General features: G+C 40.4%; 1 protein-coding gene across 5 annotated transcripts in view; it reads right to left on the reverse strand.

The window, feature by feature from the left end:
* Positions 1 to 19,162, reverse strand: part of PDSS2 (decaprenyl diphosphate synthase subunit 2) — a 270,988-nt gene that overhangs the window by 6,288 nt on the left and 245,538 nt on the right. For 2 of the 5 annotated variants that reach the window (XR_014017210.1, XR_014017211.1), the window contains exon 8: positions 1,331 to 3,370. The exons of 1 other annotated variant lie outside the window; for it this stretch is intronic. Coding sequence is in view for 2 of the 4 variants with exons in the window: in XM_081250995.1 (XP_081107121.1) it covers positions 3,212 to 3,370 (159 nt within the window). In the remaining 2 variants the exon portion in view is untranslated. Of the gene's footprint in view, positions 1 to 937; positions 3,371 to 19,162 lie in introns of those variants that run through there. 2 more of the 5 variants (XM_081250995.1, XM_081250993.1) reach the window with 2 other exon arrangements.

Here is a 19,162-nt window from a genome sequence, read left to right on the forward strand (position 1 = left end):
GGTCACAGGTGCTGGGGGGGTGAGGGCGGAAGCTGCATTAGCAAGGTGAAATGCTGTGGGGAAGTCTGCATGCAGGGGGAGGGCTGGTAAACTTCACAACGAGGCCACCATCTGTGAACGAGAAGAAGGCATCTCAGTGGAGTAGTGCCAAGAGACCCAATAGATTTGTTGAACAAGTAGTCTTTGAGTGTCTACAGTGCTGGCGCTGGTCTAGATGGTGGGGACCCGGCAGTGAGTGTAGTGAATGACCAATTGCAAGGGTTAAGGAGTTAGTAGCGTGTAAGAAGGTGTGCTGCTAATGCTAGGAAGAAAAAAGTAGAGGTGGAAGGATAAATAGGGGAAGTGAGGGATGCCATTTAGGGGAGAACTGAGCCCATTCACAGCCAGCAGGGGAGACTCAAGCCTCAAGAATAGGGACATGAGGGAGACAGGAGGCTGAAGGCTCAACATCCTTGGAAAGGAGTACATCTGGAAAGAGAAGCAAAGGAAGAGAGAAAGAGGTGCTGTCTGCAATGACTCTAAAGTGGGGAGATGGTGTGGGAAGGCAAGCCAGTCTGTCAGAGGCGGTCCTTTCTGCTGGCTCCTGCATCTATAAATGGGGGATTAAGTCTTACCCCCAGAGAGTGGTCGTGGGATTTGAACAAGACAGTACTGTTAAGGCCCTTAGCAGAGGGCCTGGTATACATGCAGAGCCCTTACTATACGTGAAGAAAAGACTGATAGGGAGGAAGGAGAGTGCAGGTGGGCTCAGGGGCCTGAAGTGAGTGAGGTTTGTGGGTCCAGGTGGGGGGAAGAGGGACAATGGTTAATGAATGAATTCTTCACTCTAGCAAGAAACTGGGGGGGGGAGGGTGATGCAGAGGGGGTAAAGGAGGAGACATTCTAAGGTCACTAACTCTGCCTTGTCAGTACCTTCCCTGGTAGCACTCAGGCAGTAGGCCAAAAAGTGTAACTAAGCGCGTCTTGCTGCCCCCAAATTTCTCCCTAGAGATTGTCTGAAATTATAAGGGCTTAAAATGAATTAATAAATAAATATCCCTGAAGAAGGGGTATGGAGAAGACTCTCAGTATTTAATACTTTAGACTGACTTAGCCAGCGTATTAGGTTTAACAAAAGCAGAGCTGTCACTCAACAGTGAGGGCAGGGCTGCTGCTCCCAGGGAGCCGGACGGAAGGCAGGGCACAGGAGAGGGAACAGAGGCCTGGAAGGCAGCTGGGAAGATGAAAGGGAGGTAGGGAAGGTTCCAAAGAAAGCAGAAAGGCGGGTGTTGAAACAAAGAGTCCAGGATTATAAGCCATACAAAGGAGAGCTGGGAATTCTTTAGGTCACCTGTGAGGCAGCTTGGCCAGAAGTCTGCCGTTAAGTTTTATGCTTTCCTTCATAGCCTCTCTTTGTGTTTCACCTTCCCTCTTCCCTGAATTTCACATAGCATCTTTGTTATCTAGAGGGTCAGAAATGGCAAACTTTTAGAAAATAAAACAAAGCTGGAGAGGACCTCATATATTCTCTTGTTTAACCTTATTTTACAAATGTGGAAACTGAGGCTCAGAGGGAAGTGACTTGTTCAAGGTCACACAGCAAACCAGGTGCTAAACCAGAACTAGAAGAGCCCTAGAATACTGCCTTGTGTTCCACAGTACCCGACCATCTGCTTAATAAAACCTACAGCTTGCTGAAGTTCCTGCTCATCCAGAGAACACAAAGCATGACTCCTCCTTTGTGGAAGTTAATGATTAAAACCTAGTCTGATCTAAAGCATCTAACCATAGTTAATAATTAAGCCAATTTCTGTGAGAAAAGACATTTCAAACAGAAGAGTGGAGTGTTCTCTTCAGCTAAATCTATAGGCCTTCAAATTGTAGTAGCATAAACTGTACAATTACAACGTTTCAAGTATGCTTAAAAATATTTCAAAATACAATACCTTAACCTCTGTAGCTTACATTTTCTTTTCATTGCATGCCACATGATGGGTCCTGATAAAATGGTTTTGTAACTTTTCAAGAAGGAATTTAACTAAAGTGACTTCACTTAGTGTTTGAGTGAACTAGGTAATAAAATCTGTTTGCTGTGTTCGCTGTCTCCAGATAGGGCTGTAATTACACCACATAAGGAAGAAAGGTAGCTGAGTCTCAATCTAGATCATTTATGTAAACTCAGCCTTCTTGTCAACGGTGTTCTCATATTGCATGCATGCAAACCTCAAAAATCATCTCCTATGAACCACAGAGAGACAGTGTCCAATTGCAGGGCTGTGAGATTGCTTATATTCTTTCTGTAATTGGATGTCTGTGGTTCAAGACCAAAATTTGACACTCTGAGGCTAAAAAAAAAAAAAAAAATCACCAATGAATTCCCCAGTACAACAATTATATATCTGACACTTGTAAAAATTAAAGGTATTCTCTACACCAACGTATTACAAATGAATACATTTACTTGAAAAAAGAAGCATCCTGTTCAGCTTAAAAAAAAAAAGTTTGGTTCTTTGAAATGTGTTTGAAAAAATTTGGTCTTCCAGAAAGAAAAACAGGCAATTCCTACTATAACCAAGTTAACATTTGATAACATTTTAATCTCCTACTTCAAATATTTGGCATTATTTTTTCAGCAGTTTCCCCCACAAAATCTTACAGAACCCAAGAAGTACAAAGTATATCCATACTGCATCTATAAATACAAAGACATAATTGCAAGAAGACAAAGCATGTTTTTTTTTCTTAATTATTAAACTACCCTCCGTTATGAAAAATTGGTCACTGGTTTTTCATTTGACAGTCCTCCCTGGCTGGCATTGATAGTGTTTCTCTTGACACCTGCAGCTTCCAGCTTGCCCTGTCCTCTCTAGAAGGAAAACCACAGGCCACCGCCCTGGCGCCATCCCTGGCTCAGTCCAATCAATAAGGACTTATTTCCTGTCCATTTGCTGAGGTCACAGGAGCGAATCTCATTAATTATTTCTGCTACTGAAGCCTCAAGTGTGCTTCTGGCGTGACAACTGAAAACTGCTTGACCTTTTTTCTTCTAATTTTGTTTGTAGCAGTTCCAAAAAGAAGGCAGTATTCATTTAGCAGTGTGGTAAAAAGAAAAAAAAATGTATATGTTGTTAAAGTCATTAACACATTTAGATCTTTCATCATGAAAGCTCTCCCGATCACCTCATTCCCCAGTTTTTTTCAGCTAACGAACAATAGTCTTTTTAATTTGGTGTCACGAAAATCTGGTCACAGCAAACACAATGTTTTCTAAAGCAGTTCTGGCCTCCGAGGGAGGAAAGCTCTCCAGGGCCTCCAGTGCCTTGTTTCCATGGTAACGACACAGGTCAATAGCTGAAGTCACACCTTTGCCAGCTTTGATTGTTTCTCGCAACTGTTAAGAAACAAATGCACAGTAAAAGTCAGTTTTTAAGGTACCACAATTAAATTGGGGAGGAGAGGTGGAAAACAAAGAAGGGGAGAAACAGTACAGATTCACTGTTTCTGCTTTTGAGGTTAAAGAGGACACCATTCTCCAGTGATTTTGAGGCACTAACATTCCCTAAGGCTGCTAGGTTTCGGCCCTCCAGAGCAGAACAATAGGCTCCAATTAGCCTAATTACACCTCTTCCCCAACTCCCGCCCTGTGATATCTTGAAGTGGGCCCTGCTGGCGGGTGGTGGTGATGAAGGCAGAGGGCATTTACATCTCTGACATTCTGAATTCAGCAGTCTGATATTCTTAGGTGAGGAAGGCTTCACTAACATCCTAGTTAATAACTAATATTTTTACATTGTATGTTGACACAATAGTCCATGTGAAAATTCAAGAAAGACACATAGTATTAGATCTGAGCACTACATTATTAAAACTGTAAGACTTTGGGAGGAATGAATTAAAATATGCTTTGTGAAGAATAAAGTCAACTCTTGCCCACAAATGGTGTTGACTTCCAATCCCTCTCCCTGAGGACTGGAAAGGACCAATACAATGGTTACACTTTAGAGCTGAAAAAGACTTACAATGATTTGGCCGGTCCACTTCCCCTTGCCCCGATTCCATCTTCTCAGTGAATACCTCTAATGTCTGCTTTACTCCCTAAATCAGAAACTCGGGAGTCCTCCTTCATTCATTCAGGCACCATGGCTCACCCATGACTGAACTTTCTGGCTCCCCACTAGGTTGGTTGGGGCCCAGTGACAAGTTCTAGTCCATGAGACATGAATGGTGTGTGTCACTTCTGGGCTGTAGCATTTAACGGTCCATGGGAGTCCCGCCAGAGGTTTCCCTCTGGTACATCAATCAGTCACATCGAAGAAGCTCCTCAGGTTGGATCCCCGAGTGGCCACAGTGAGCAATCACGGTGCCTCTCCAACCTGCACAGGACATGTAGTATGGGCAAGAAACACATCTGTTGTCTGAAGAGACTGTCAGGTTGTCTGCGGCCATCTTGACTGATATACTCACTAAGCCCCAGCCATTCTATCTCATACAAAGCCCTCAAATTATCATCTGCTCTTCACTCTCATTGCCACATCAGTTCAGGCTATCATCATCGCCTGCCTGGGTTAGTTTTGCAATCACCTCCTAAAGAGTCTTCCCACCAACAGTTCTTTGCCCCTGGACCCCATCCTTTACGCTGCCAAGAAGATCTTTATAAAAAGCAAATGTGATCTTGCTTAAGACCCTCCACTGCCTTCTAATAGCTTTAAGGAAAAAGAAGTCCAAGCTCTTCCATGAGGCATGGAAGTCCTTTCCCTTTCCGCCGTTTCATCATTACTTAGGGAAACTACTTGCAGCTGATGGCTTGAGACAGTCTCCACACACACCCCTCGCCCCATCAAGCTTCCCAAATTCCACTTGGGTGGAATGTACACAGCTAGGATGACAGCCCTAAGGGGCTAGGTGCCCTTCTTCCTTGGGGTTCCTGGAGTGCCCTGTGCATATGTGGAGTACAGCATTATTATATAGTGTTGTATTTTAATTCTCCATTCACTTATCTATCTCTTCATTAGACTTGGAGCTATCGTATAATGCATGAAACATAAAGGAATAAAAGAAATAACGTGCTTTACTCCCCTAATTATAGAGATGAGAGGAGAGGGCCAGAGAAGCTCAGCGGCTCACACATGATCATAGATGGATAGTGACAAAGCTGCGATCAGAAGCCAGTTTTCCTAACACCCAGTCCAGTGGCACTTAATATTATACTCTGCCAGACTCTCAGGATTCTACAGGTATTTCCACACTGCATATGAACTTTGGTATTGTTTCAGCCTAGGGTTCCCTGGCTTCCTGCCATCACTGAATGCATGAAGGCACTAAAATGGTCCTGGGTATCAGAGGCAGCCAGACTCAAACTCCTCTTCTAGCTCCCATCTTAGAGAGGCCAGTTAACTGCTCTGAGTTCTAAATGGGGATTATATCAGTCCCTTGTAGGACTGCTGGGGGGGTACTGCATGAGACAGTATAGAGTGCTTGACAGTGTCTAAAACACTATAGATATTCAGAACAACTTAATTCTTCTTCCTCCTCAAGCCCTTAGCCATTGCTAAGAAAGCTGCCCCATCCAAAATAGATCAAGTCTATTTTAGCTTGATGCACAGCAACCTCAAAGGTAGTTGAACTTGGATCAGACGAGCCTTAAAGATTAAAAAAAATGAAAAAGAAAGAACATGCTTCTTATTTTCATTATCTTTAATTCCTTCAAATCTAAATTAGACTGGCCAACATTCTCTATTCTGGACTTCTAGGTTGGTAACTGCAGGCAAGTGGATATCTGCATGACTGGATTTCAATTTGTAAATATTAATTGAGCACCTACTATGTGTAAAGAGTACAATGATCCTTTTTTGCTTTATGGGTCAGGAACTAACGAAGGGTATACTGTGAAAAGCAGCAAATGAAGGGACTACAGATGACCAGAGAAATGAGAGCAACTTTGATTAGAAGAGATTTAAGAGGGCCTTACAGAAAAGGGATTTAAGGCATGTCCTGAAAATGTTGATAAGTAGTTATGGCGTCGGGGTAGCAAGAAAATTATAGGGAAAGAGAATAGCTTGAACAAAGGCACAGAGGAGACCAGAGCGAATGAAGCCAGATTGGTGTGATACTTTGCAGGAGTAGGTGCGAGGGGACCCAGGTGGGCTCTGAAAACCAACCTAAGAACTTTATTAAAAAATTTTTTTTTCATTATCAAATATTTTATTTATTTATTTTATTTTTTGGCTGTGCTGCATGGCATGCGGGATCTTAGTTCCCTGACCAGGGATCGAACCCGTGCCCCCTGCAGTGGAAGCGCAGTGTCTTAACCATTGGACCAGCAGGGAAATCCCTCAAATATTTTAAAAGTACAGAAAAGTTGAAAGACTAGCCCAGGAGTTGGCAACCTATGGCCTCAGGCCAAATTTGGCCCTCTTGTTTTTATAAATTAAGTTCTGCTGGAATATAACCATGCTCATTTATTTAACTATTGTCTATGGTTGTTTCTGTGCTATAACGGCAGACCTACAGAGTTGAGTAGCTGCCACAGAGACTGTATGGATTGCAAAGCCTAAAATATTTACACTTTGGCCTTTACAGGAAGTCTGTGACTTCTGGATGTAGCATAATTAATGAACGCGTATCTTCTACCTAGATTCAACAACCATTAATATATTGCTATTTCTGTTCTATCTACTTGTATGTGTGTGTTTTCTGAATCATTTGAAAGTAAGCTGTTTAAGCTGGTATATTAGGTCTCCAGAGGAGGAAAAAGCCCTATTTGTAGCACTTGCAGATTTCTGTGGTATAAATACTCCCATGATGGCTGATTTCAAGCTACCAAGGGTTGTAGAATCACAAAATTCTTGAATATTTAACAACTGGCTCTCAGCTGGTAGGAGGAGGCTTGGACATACCACAGGCTGCAGGATGCTTTACCCTTGTTTTGAGAAGCATCTCCAAAGATAAGAACATTCTCCTACATGGCCAGAATACTATTATCACAGCTCGGAAAGTTAACAGTAATCCTCTCCTATTATCAATACCTAGTCCATCTGCAAATTTCCCCAATTGGCTTCAAAATGTCTTTTTTAGCCTTTTTCTCCCCCCCAAACCACAGTGAATCCTGGTTTACACACTGCATTCATCTGTTATGACACTTTAAACTTCTTTTTCCCACTATGATATTGCCATTTTGAAAGGACCAAGCTATGTGGTACAATGTTCCACATTCTGTGTTTCTCTGATTGCTACGCTTAGTTTGTTAGTCTGTAAACTTTATTCAGTCAGGCTCAACTGAATATTTGATGGTGACTTATATGGTATTTAACCCTACAATGAAGGGTAATTCAGACTAGGGCAAAACAGCACCCAGGAGGACATCACTAAAAGTTACTCAAGCCCTAAAAGAGTTAATTTCTCTTCCCCAATGACTACTGTACTTCCAGTTAATACTCCAATCTGCTCTCCACAGGGTTGGCTCCCAGGACTTTGCATACCAAGGACCCGATAGCTTCCACGTGTAAAATGCCCATTTCAGAACTCCTCAGTAATCTAATCCTTCATGGAAGGCATTATTCCTCACAGGCATCTGTATACACTTCCACCAACTAAACATAAACTACTGGCTCAAAGGAAATCCTTTAGATATAATTAATAGCGCATAAATGAGACTCGTTTTTACTATAGATTAGAATAGGCCATGAGTTTATCCAGAAAAATACAATCTTGTCCTTTGTAAATAAATGCGACAAAAGACACATTAAGTTGGAGTTCCTAAACTTGGCTGATCATAAGATTCATCTGGGGAGCTTTCAAATGCAGATGCCTAGGCCTCATTCCTGGAGATGGATTCAGGAAGACCTAAAAAAAATGCTTCTTTTTTTTCATGCTTTTTAAAAATGCTAATAGTGATTAGCATCATTCCAATGATTAGCCAGATTTGGGAGTACCTCACTCCCCAGGGCATGTATTTTGAGAGATTGTATTTTAAAACTGTCATGTTGGGTTTATATCGTTTTTTTTTTTCTTTTGCGGTACGCGGGTCTCTCAGTTGTGGCCTCTCCCGTTGCGGAGCACGGGCCCCAGACGCGCAGGCTCAGCGGCCATGGCTCACGGGCCTAGCCGCTCCGCGGCATGTGGGATCTTCCCGGATCGGGGCACAAACCCGTGTCCCCTGCATCGGCAGGCGGACTCTCAACCACTGCGCCACCAGGGAAGCCCTATATTGTTTTAACCACACTTCCAAAGGGTTGTCCTTGTGATGCTCAAATTAAATTTAGCAAGCATTTATTAGGCACCTATATGGTATAGGTATATAGTAGGGGCTGGGGGTACAGAGAAAACACAGTTGCTGCCCCCAGGACCACTGTTAGAGGGCTTGTCATAGGGCTACAGAACCAGAGAGGGTTGAATGGAACACTGAGGGATTGGGCCCATGACCTTGGTTCTAATAACTGCAAGAGAAAAGACCACAATTAAAAAAAAATTATTTCCGCTTTTGCCTTCCCCTACATTTTGACTGGGCAAATTCCCAGTTGATGCATAGGTAGAACTTTCCATATTAGGATGTGGCTAGAAACGCTAGTATGCCCACTCTGGCCTTTACGGCCTGAAAAACACTTTAGCTGTAAGATAACTTAAAAAATACAAAATCGTGAATTATCAGTCTGCATTCTATTTCCCTGATATAGCACTTTAGGGCAATAATGTAATTAAATCTCTAATGAAGTCAACTGAATAATTGTGTAAGTGCAGAATCACCCGAAATAAATTAAGTCCAAATCCCCTGCTAGAGGATCCAATTAAAGATATTAACACAAAGAGGATCCACAGTACTTAAAATGCATTATTATTTAACATTTATTAAAAGGTGTTATTAAACACCTTTTCCGTGATAAATGTTGCTTTTATGAGACCCTCTTGAGAAATCATTGTATGCCTCTGAAAACTAGTTGGTTTGAAAGTCCTCTTAAAATATTAAAGGCAAGCCCTTGCCAGGGCATCTAAGCAGCTTTAGAAGATGTGGGGGCAGCAGTCGCTTCTCTCCAATGAAATCAGAAGAAAACCTTAGACCTAGAAGAAACCCCAAGCACCATCGTCGCTTCTCACCTCGTTTTGCAGGAGAAGACACTGGATGAGAGAGGCTAAGTGATGTGGACCAGAGTCAAGAGCAAATTTGAGAAATGGCCTAGGTTTCATTTCTGCACATCCAGAGCTCTTCCACTCTATAGCACTGGAAAAGATTTGGAGATAGCCCCAAATTTTCTTTCACCCAACCAGATAGAGTGCTTAGAGAGAACAGGGATACTAAAACTCATCTGGAAGACGGGGCAGACCTTGTTCTGAAGAAACCGTAAAATAGAGAGTAAGGGAGTATGAAACAATATGTTAAAGTTTTGTTTTGTTTTTAAATGGTTGAACAGCTGGATAAGGGTAAAAGGAAACAAATGGAAGCCATGCTGTTATGGGAAGAGACCACATATCTCTCACCCAAGTGGTAGAAGTGGACCATGCTTCCTTAATAGAGATTATACAGCTGGCAGAAAGGTATGATGCAGTAGTGATACGGGACTTCAACCTCTGAACATCTGCTAAAACTTGCATTCTATAGTTGACAAATTCCTGGTGTGCCTAACTGATAATCTTATGTATTAGAAGATAGAAGAAGCGCTTTTTGCTTAATTATGTCAGCATAATTGGATACAAAGGTGATAGGAATTAACAAAAAATTAATGCCATCTTGGTATTAGAATCAGTCCTTAGAAAGGCCTAGCAGGAATGGGTTTGGACACCCAGACTATATGTTAGGAAAGTGCATTGCAAAAATAAGTTTAGTGAAAAGATTGCCATTAACTATAACTGGAAATAAAGCTCAAGGGTGATGGAAGCCTCTGAAAAACTAAATTCCAACAATGTCATACTTAATTATGAAAGTGACCAAAATAATGGCTACTGTATAAGCTCTCTCAGGGCTCTCATTTGAGAAGGTCCGGGGGTAAAAGGAGGAGCCTACGATCCCCTCCACTGCTGAGCATTTCCTCTGCACAGAGCACCACTGTGGAGACAGGGCACTATCCCTGTTTTGAAGGAGCTGACAAGAGAGACGTACAAACCTGTAAAAATTGTGTGGGACTCCACCCAGAGGCTTGTATTGTCACCAGGACACTTGCCACAAGTGTTTTTCAAGTGCTGTTCCTCACAGAAAATGTTCAGAAACAAACAACCTTGTCAGAATCTGCTAAAGACTGATGGGCATGCATGAGGGAAGGAGATGATGACAAAAATAAGGGGCTCCCAGATGTAAAGGCTGTATGTTGAGTAAGAACAAGTATGTGCAAGTATTTGCAAAAGATAATATACTATTAACACTCCCTAACACCATACACAAAAGTAAACTCAAAATGGATGAAAGACCTAAATGTAAGGCCAGACACTATAAAACTCTTAGAGGAAAACATAGGCAGAACACTCTATGACATAAATCACAGCAAGATCCTTTTTGACCCACCTCCTAGAGAAATGGAAATAAAACCAAAAATAAACAAATGGGACCTAATGAAACTTAAAAGCTTTTGCACAGCAAAGGAAACCATAAACAAGACAAAAGGACAACCCTCAGAATGGGAGAAAATATTTGCAAATGAAGCAACTGACAAAGGATTAATCTCCAAAATTTACAAGCAGCTCCTGCAGCTCAATATCAAAGAAACAAACAACCCAATCCAAAAATGGGCAGAAGACCTAAATAGACATTTCTCCAAAGAATATATACAGATTGCCAACAAACACATGAAAGAACGCTCAACATCACTAATCATTAGAGAAATGCAAATCAAAACCATAATGAGGTATCACCTTACACCAGTCAGAATGGCCATCATCAAAAAGTATACAAACAATAAATGCTGGAGAGGGTGTGGAGAAAGGGGAACCCTCTTGCACTGTTTGTGGGAATGTAAATTGATACAGCCACTATGGAGAACAGTATGGAGGTTCCTTAAAAAACTAAAAATAGAACTACCATATGACACAGCAATCCCACTCCTGGGCATACACCCTGAGAAAACCATAATTCAAAAGAGTCATGTACCACAATGTTCACTGCAGCTCTATTTACAATAGCCAGGACATGGAAGCAACCTAAGTGTACATCAGCAGATGAATGGATAAAGAAGATGTGGCACATATATACAATGGAATATTACTCAGCCATAAAAAGAAATGAAATTGAGTTATTTGTAGTGAGGTGGATAGACCTAGAGTCTGTCATACAGAGTGAAGTAAGTCAGAAAGAGAAAAACAAATACTGTATGCTAACACATATATATGGAATCTAAAAAAGAATGGTTCTAATGAACCTAGGGGCAGGACAGGAATAAAGATGCAGACGTACAGAATGGACTTGAGGACACGGGGAGGGGGAAGGGTAAGCTGGGATGAAGTGAGAGAGTGGCATGGACATATATACACTACCAAACGTAAAATAGATAGCTAGTGGGAAGCAGCCGCATAGCACAGGGAGATCAGCTCGGTGCTTTGTGACCACCTAGAGGGGTGGGACAGGGAGGGTGGGACAGGGAGGGTGGGGGGGAGATGCAAGAGGGAGGGGATATGGGGATATATGTAAATGTATAGCTGATTCATTTTGTTATAAAGCGGAAACTAACACACCATTGTAAAGCAATTATACTTCAGTAAAGATGTTAAAAAGAAAAAGATAATATACTATTGAAAGAAGAAAAAGGAAATAGAACAACTGAGGAATGAGTTCAAAGTTGTAAAGACTAAAATAAATTCCATGAAGAGGGGCCTTTAAAGATGAAATGTGCATTCACATAGCCCATTACAGGTTGTCAGGGGGGCCTTGGATGCAGCTACCATCCTGGCTTCTGTTGTCCTTTGCTTTCCAAGAACACCCACCCTCCCATTCCAAACATCATATTATCCTCTAGGACAAATAACTGTGCAGCACCCCACTGAGCCCCTCCCTGCAGCAACTATCTCACTCTTTTTTTCTGATGTTCTTGTCCAGCTTTCATCCTCTAACACTTCCCTTCTCTGTCTTCCTCCTCACTCTGGAGGCCTAGCTTCTGGTCTAGGGCACCTTCACTGACACACTCACCCACCTCTGTTCTGCTCTCATGCTCAGAATGCACATAACTGTCCTTCCTGGCTACTGAAAGACTGTGAGAAATGTCACAGATGGGAGAGTCGAATGACTAATGCCTTCCAACACAGGACAAAAAAGAAAAAGATGAGGACGAATGTGCATTCTGGAACACAGATCTGTGAGCTTATGAAAATTACGGCAAAATTCCAGAAAAGGTTATTAAATAGACAGTTTGTGAGCTCTCGAGAAAAGGCAGCAGTGATAGCAGCCCCAAGGTAGGTGGGTCACAAAGAGCACATTATGACAAAACACTCTCATTTTTCTTTTGATATTAACTTGGCTGTTAGCTTCAGAAATAGTAAAGATAGAGTATATTCAGATTATGGAAACTTAGTCGTGGATAAGACAGAGAAATGGGATCTGTATAAGAGTTTGGCAATATGGATTCAAATACGTAAAATAACTATTCCTAGAAAATGTTTAGTAGTGGATTTATATTGAGCAGAAAAGCGATCTCTAGTGTTGTGCTACAAGCCTCAATACTTGGTTCCTTTCCCTTAACACAGTGCTTGAATGAAGATGAAGAAGAAATGCATATTAAATTTTAATTTTCAGATGTCATATAGCCAAGAGAGAAAGGCAACACATGGATAGCATCAAAATCTTAATGGTTTTGACATGTTGAGCAATAGACTGATACTAGCCAGATGAAATGTAACAGGGCAACTGTATCGTTGAGCATTTAGGTTTCAAAAACTAATTGCAAAAGTTTAAACCTCAGTTTGGCAGTGACTCATAAAAAAATGCTGAAAATCTTTGATAACCACATTCTGTATATAAGCCAAAACTATGATGTAGATACTGAAAAAAAAAAAAAAAGCAAACGCAAACTTTGGCAGTATAAACAGATGTACATGTCCAAAAGACAGGCAGGAACAGTCTCACCGCAATCTTTAATGGTCAATCATGTTTAGAAAACTATGTTCAGTCCTGGGTGCCATGTCTCAAGAAGGACATGTCAGTACAAGATAGAAAGGGTCCAGTGTTGGGATGAAGAAATATTTGGAAACATGTCATTTAAGGAATGTTTAACCTGGAGGAAAGGATTACAGGAAGATATTAAACCCATCTTCAAACTTCTAAAGCAATTAAATGGGAGAAGGAGCAGTCTTGCTCTATACGCTTCAGGGAACAGAACAAAGAGCAAGACGAGGTTTCTAGGAAGTTTTAATTTCAGTAACAAACAAGAAAGAGCTTTCAAATGACTAGAGTTTGTCTAACACGAATAGTTTTTTTTTTTGACAAGCTGTTAACTCCCTATTATTTAAAGTCCTCAGCGACTAGATGCTCACATCAGAAAAAGGTATGAATGAAACTCTAAGCTGAAGGGGGAGGTGGCACAAGGCTGCCTCCAAGGTCCCATGAAACGTCAACACCCTAGCTGACGGTGCTTCAGCTGAATGGTTTTGCCAGCTTCTGAGTGGCAAGACTAGTTCAAAAGGAAAGCTACAATTAAAACCTTTCTCTAATACAAGAAACTGTGAAATGTACTACAAACAACATAAAAATTTCCTTTTTGCTTAGAATAACGAATTATTTAAAAGAATCTATAGGAAAAAAAATCTACTGATCTACTGACCTTATTAAATATCTTATTTTGGCAAAAGTGGAAGGAGGTGGAAATAAGAGAATTTTTAGTTATTATATTTCCTCAGTCACATTAATTCATATGCCAACATACAATTAGAATAGTAGTGCTTCCCAATATTAAAATAGTAATAATATTAATAATAGCAATAACAACAAAGACAATCCCATACTTACATGTGCCTAGCACTGTGGTAATATATTTATATCTATATAATATATATATCTATAAGATATATATAATATACCTACCTCATAGGGCTGTTGTGAGGATTGTACATCTATCTATCTATCTATCTATCTATCTTCTGTTCTATATACCCTATGAGGTGTGTGTGTATCTGTCAATCCATCTATCTATCTATCTACCTATCTATCTATCTATCTAGGAAAACATTAGAATTTCCTTTGAGAAGAGAACACATACCTATGTTAATAATGTCCTTTGCACAAGGGCAAACTTTTAAAATACACATCACAGATTAAAAGAATAAATCAAGTCAAATACCTTTGGATAAAACCATATTTACAGAGATGACAGAAAACTGAAGCCATCATTAGATTAATTATGTACCTCTATTACAATATATACATTTTTTTCTACCACAAGTAAAAATGCCATATGGTTGTAGAACAAATGTCAATAGGAATTGGAGGTGGAAAATTTCCACATTTTCTGAGAAGAAAAAGCCATACATATCTCAATTGATTAAGTATACTCTTCTGGACATTTTTTCTTTTTTTTTTTTAAACAAAAAGGCACTGAACAAGACTACGGCGTTACAAAACAAAGCTAATATATTTGTAGTTTAAAAATTCTTAATAATAAAACCTTTTTTTTTTTAACTAAAAATCTCAACCAAAGACTCTGCCTGCAGCAGTGGTATTTGGGGTTTCACACAACAGGACACTGCCTCATGTCATTTTCACAATTTTTTTTTTTTTCCTCGGTACACGGGCCTCTCACTGTTGTGGCCTCTCCCGTTGCGGAGCACAGGCTCCGGATGCGCAGGCTCAGCGGCCATGGCTCACGGGCCTGCTGCTCCGCGGCATGTGGGATCTTCCCGGACCGGGGCACAAACCCGTGTCCCCTGCACCGGCAGGCGGACTCTCAACAACTGCGCCACCAGGGAAGCCCCATTTTCACGATTTTTTAAAAACCAATTTCAGGGTTCATCATACTACATTTAAGTCACTGAATAAAGCATTATTCAGTGCTAATAATAAAGCATTATTCAATGAGTTCAAAATGATAAACATAATTTATCCCATGCTTTAACATTTTTACTGTTCCCTAAAATATCAGATTATTTTTCTTTTGTAAAATAGCCTGCAAAATTACTATAATATAGAATTGTATTGAGCTTTAAGATATTCACTTTTAACAAGTTCTATTTATTGTCTTGCAGAATTAAAATCATTCTGTATAACTGTGTGAGAGCGCAGGACACACATGACATTTGTTACACTGTTCTTCTTTTCCCTGGCCAAGTTCTGGAAGCCCATGGAGATGGGAGGTAAGAAAGGTGGACTCTGGGAAAAACAAAATGCCATGTATTTCCAGACACGATGGTCTTTCAAGCACCTTGGAGCAGAATCCTCCAGATGAAGCCACACAGGAACCTTTTTTTTCTTATAATATGATGAGATGTTCTCCTCCTAAGACTGACTAATTCATTTATGCTATTTCATAAAAATATGAAAAATAATCATAGAGAGGCAGTGAGCAAACTTTGGTAGGGAAACTCTGGACCTGGACATGTGTGACCTTGGGCAAAGCAACTTCTCTAAGCCCACCTCACCTATAAAATCACAGAGGTAGTATTTATGTCACAGGCAATTATGATGAGGAACAAATAAGATAATGTATGTGAAATTCCTCTGACATCAATGAAATGCTACACAAAGGCAAGGTTTGAAGAGTAAGTGAGCACTGGGTTCATTGCAAACCTTACGTGTAACATTTTTAATGATGTACCTGCCTTTAACTATAAACATTCATAGATTATTTTACATAGATTCATGAAGATGTTTTAAATATTTAAAAACTGTGATTATTAGTGAATAGGAAACATGCTTGTTTTGAAAAATGAATTTCCAAATCATCTTGACCATTTAAAATTCAGTCTATTCCCCTTAAAAGGAAAAAAGAAAAAAATATAATAAAGACAGGTAAGGTATCATTTTTCTCGCCCTCTCTTCCACACATGAGTCTGTTAGGCTCGGTCTGGATGGTGTGTGGCCTCCCACTGAGAGTGAGATTTCAGAACTGACTTCAAGGCTCAACCTCTCAACTAAGTACATTTATGAGTCTGTGCTGTGAACTACTATCCACAAAAACCTGAACATAACCAAACAACTCATTTCATACAAATTATCATGTCTGAATATATATGTATATTATATGTATAAATACCTCTAAACAAACACACACATAGTTTAATATATATAACTATATATTATATATATATGTAGTTTAGAGATATTTTCATTAAAAACATTTTACTACCATAATCAAAACTGACCTAAATTGTTGACTCTGTGGCTGAGCATTCAGGCAAAGTTACATTTGCTACTTAAGAAACAGAGGTCAACCTTGTAGCTCACGATATGAGTAGATGTACCTGATTTCAAAATGTAATTAAATGGAATAAATGTACAATTTAGTTTAGTTTTTAAAAGTTAACTTATAAACTTTCATTAACATTAGATAGGTAAGGTATTTGAAGTTAGTAATATGGAATTATATTAAATTGAGGTTTAATTCCATAGGAAAAGCAATCTTTGCTTCTTGGTTATCATGTCTTCTGAAGGAAAATTTAATGATTTATAAATAATCACTGATTTATCTATATCCTGACTCAAAAAGCTAATTTTTAATTTTAATACTATATTCCAAAGAAAAACTTAATTCTATACATTGCAATTCAAAAAGCAAAACTGAGACCATGAAGCTTTTTAGCAAACTCTGTACCAGAAATTCAATAAGCAAAACATAACATAGGTTGTAGATTGCAGCAACGAGCTACTCTTTTTTTTTTTTTTTTTTTTGCGGTACGCGGGCCTCTCACTGCTGTGGCCTCTCCTGTTGCAGTGCAGGCTCAGCAGCCACGGCTCATGGGCCCAGCCGCTCTGCGGCATGTGGGATCCTCCCGGACCGGGGCACAAACCCGTGTCCCCTGAATTGGCAGGCAGACTCCCAACCACTGCACCACCAGGGAAGCCCCAGCAATGAGCTACTCTTGCCTGTAGCTTTTTTAGGAGTGAATCAATAAATAGTAAGCTCTGCAATCTCATGACAAATGCAATGCTGGTTATTTAATTAAAAAGAACACTGTGGGACAAGAGCATGCACGTCATGTAGGTAAACAGTCCTGGGGGTTATTTGAGGAATACATAAACTATGCAAGAGTGAATGTGGGTTTCTATTATTTTACTTGAGTCCATATCTTATACATTTCTTAAATCCTCCTCACGTCCAGGTTTTTCATCTGCTGATACCTGGGGATCAATTACCTTAAAACTACCATTACCACCGCCAACACCATCCACGTGACCCTAGATTCTTGACATCCTAACATGCATCCTGACACAAGATGAGATCAAAACTCATTTATGATTTCTATCACTAGAACGTACACCATATAACTAGAAAACTACATCAACTGAGAGCAAGGACAATGAAACCAATGTATACCTCAGCCATGCCTTCCAGGCAGATTGCATCAGACTGGGGGCAAATGCAGGAATCAATGTATGGGGTGACGCTGTTACTCTGTGCCATGTAACTGTAATCATATCTGCAGGATTAACACCTCTTCCAGATGTAGGAGGGCTCGACGTTATGGTACTATGGTATTTGTTAACATAGATCCTTGCCTTCCTCAAGAGAACAGTAATGAGAACTTGTTTTATTTACTTTTTTTGGCCACGCTGCATGGCTTGCAGGATCTTAGTTCCCTGCCAAGGGATCGAACCTGTGCCCCCTGCAGTGGAAGTGTGAAGTCCTAACCACTGGACTGCTGGGGAAGTCCTGAGAACTTGTGTTATTTTTATTTATTTATTTATATAAATTTATTTATTTTATTTATTTATTTTTGACTGCATTGGGTCTTCGTTGCTGTGTGCAGGCTTTCTCTAGTTGCAGCGAGCAGGGGCTACTCTTCATTGCGGCGTGCAGGCTTCTCATTGCAGGGGCTTCTCTTGTTGCGGAGCACAGGCTCTAGGCACGCGAGCTTCAGTAGTTGTGGTGCACGGGCTCAGTAGTTGTGCCTCATGGGCTCTAGACCGCAGGCTCAGTAGTTGTGGCGCATGAGATTAGTTGCTCCATGGCATGTAGGATATTCCCGGGCCAGGGCTTGAACCCGTGTCCTCTGCACTGGCAGGTGGATTCTTAACCACTGCACTACCAGGGAAGCCCTGTATTTTTGTTTATTAAAAATTTTTTAAAATTAATTTTTATTGGAGTATAGTTGCTTTATCAAGAACTTGGTTTAAATGGTTATACCTATAAAACTTTCTTGAAAGAGTGAAGAATGCTTACCAGCTTAAAAAAATCACAATAATCATTGTACTCGTTCAGCAAATAAATGATAAGACAGTCACTTACTAGACAATCACTATTTTTGAGACCAGAATTATGTTAGATTACAGAGTAATGCATACCATTTTCTGGATTTTTGTAAGACCAGAGCCTGCTTACAAATTCTCTCTTCTTTTTGTAGTATGTCTAAAGCACCTTGGGAAGCAGTATGGTAGTGAAGAGTAGGGTGTGGAGTCAGCGGACTCAGGTGGAATCATGACTGTGAGATAGTTAACTGTGAACGCTGTTAGCTTATTCAATCCCTTCTCCATAAAATGAAGGGATTCAGAGACAGAATCTGATAGAACCACTTGACTAAAGTGCTTAGTGTGTGTCTTGAACAGAGTGTACAGTGAAAAACACGCGTACGATGGCATGCATCTGACAGAGACCACAGGACGTCAAAAGGCCTACAACCTTTCCTAACAGGTGCACACAAATCTCGTCAGGAATGAAGATAAAAGGTAGCATAATTTCATTAGATCTAGAACAGGGAGACCTTCCATAGGGGGCACCATTGCACCATGGAATCAATCTTCAGAGGTACATCTTTGGCTTTATTACTATCTGGTGGATAGGTAAGATCTTTCATCAATCCAAAAAGTCAAGGACTTGGGGGAAAGAAAGGATCTATTCACCTGTAATCTTTAGTTAGGAGCACTGTACCCATCACCAACCTATGTTACAGGTCCTGTGATCTCTACTGTTATCTCAGTAATTCTGTTTGAAAATTGAGGCGGCACGGCCTCCTTGCTATTTCAGAAAGGTGGTTAAGCACATCCAGGATCAATATTCTGTCTCACGTGTCATTGGGGAGGCTGAGTAGTGCCTGCAGACACTGCTTAGGAAACATGAGGGAATGT

This window comes from Mesoplodon bidens (genome assembly GCF_964165515.1).
Source record: "Mesoplodon bidens genome assembly, chromosome: 12".
NCBI lineage: Eukaryota > Metazoa > Chordata > Mammalia > Artiodactyla > Ziphiidae > Mesoplodon > Mesoplodon bidens.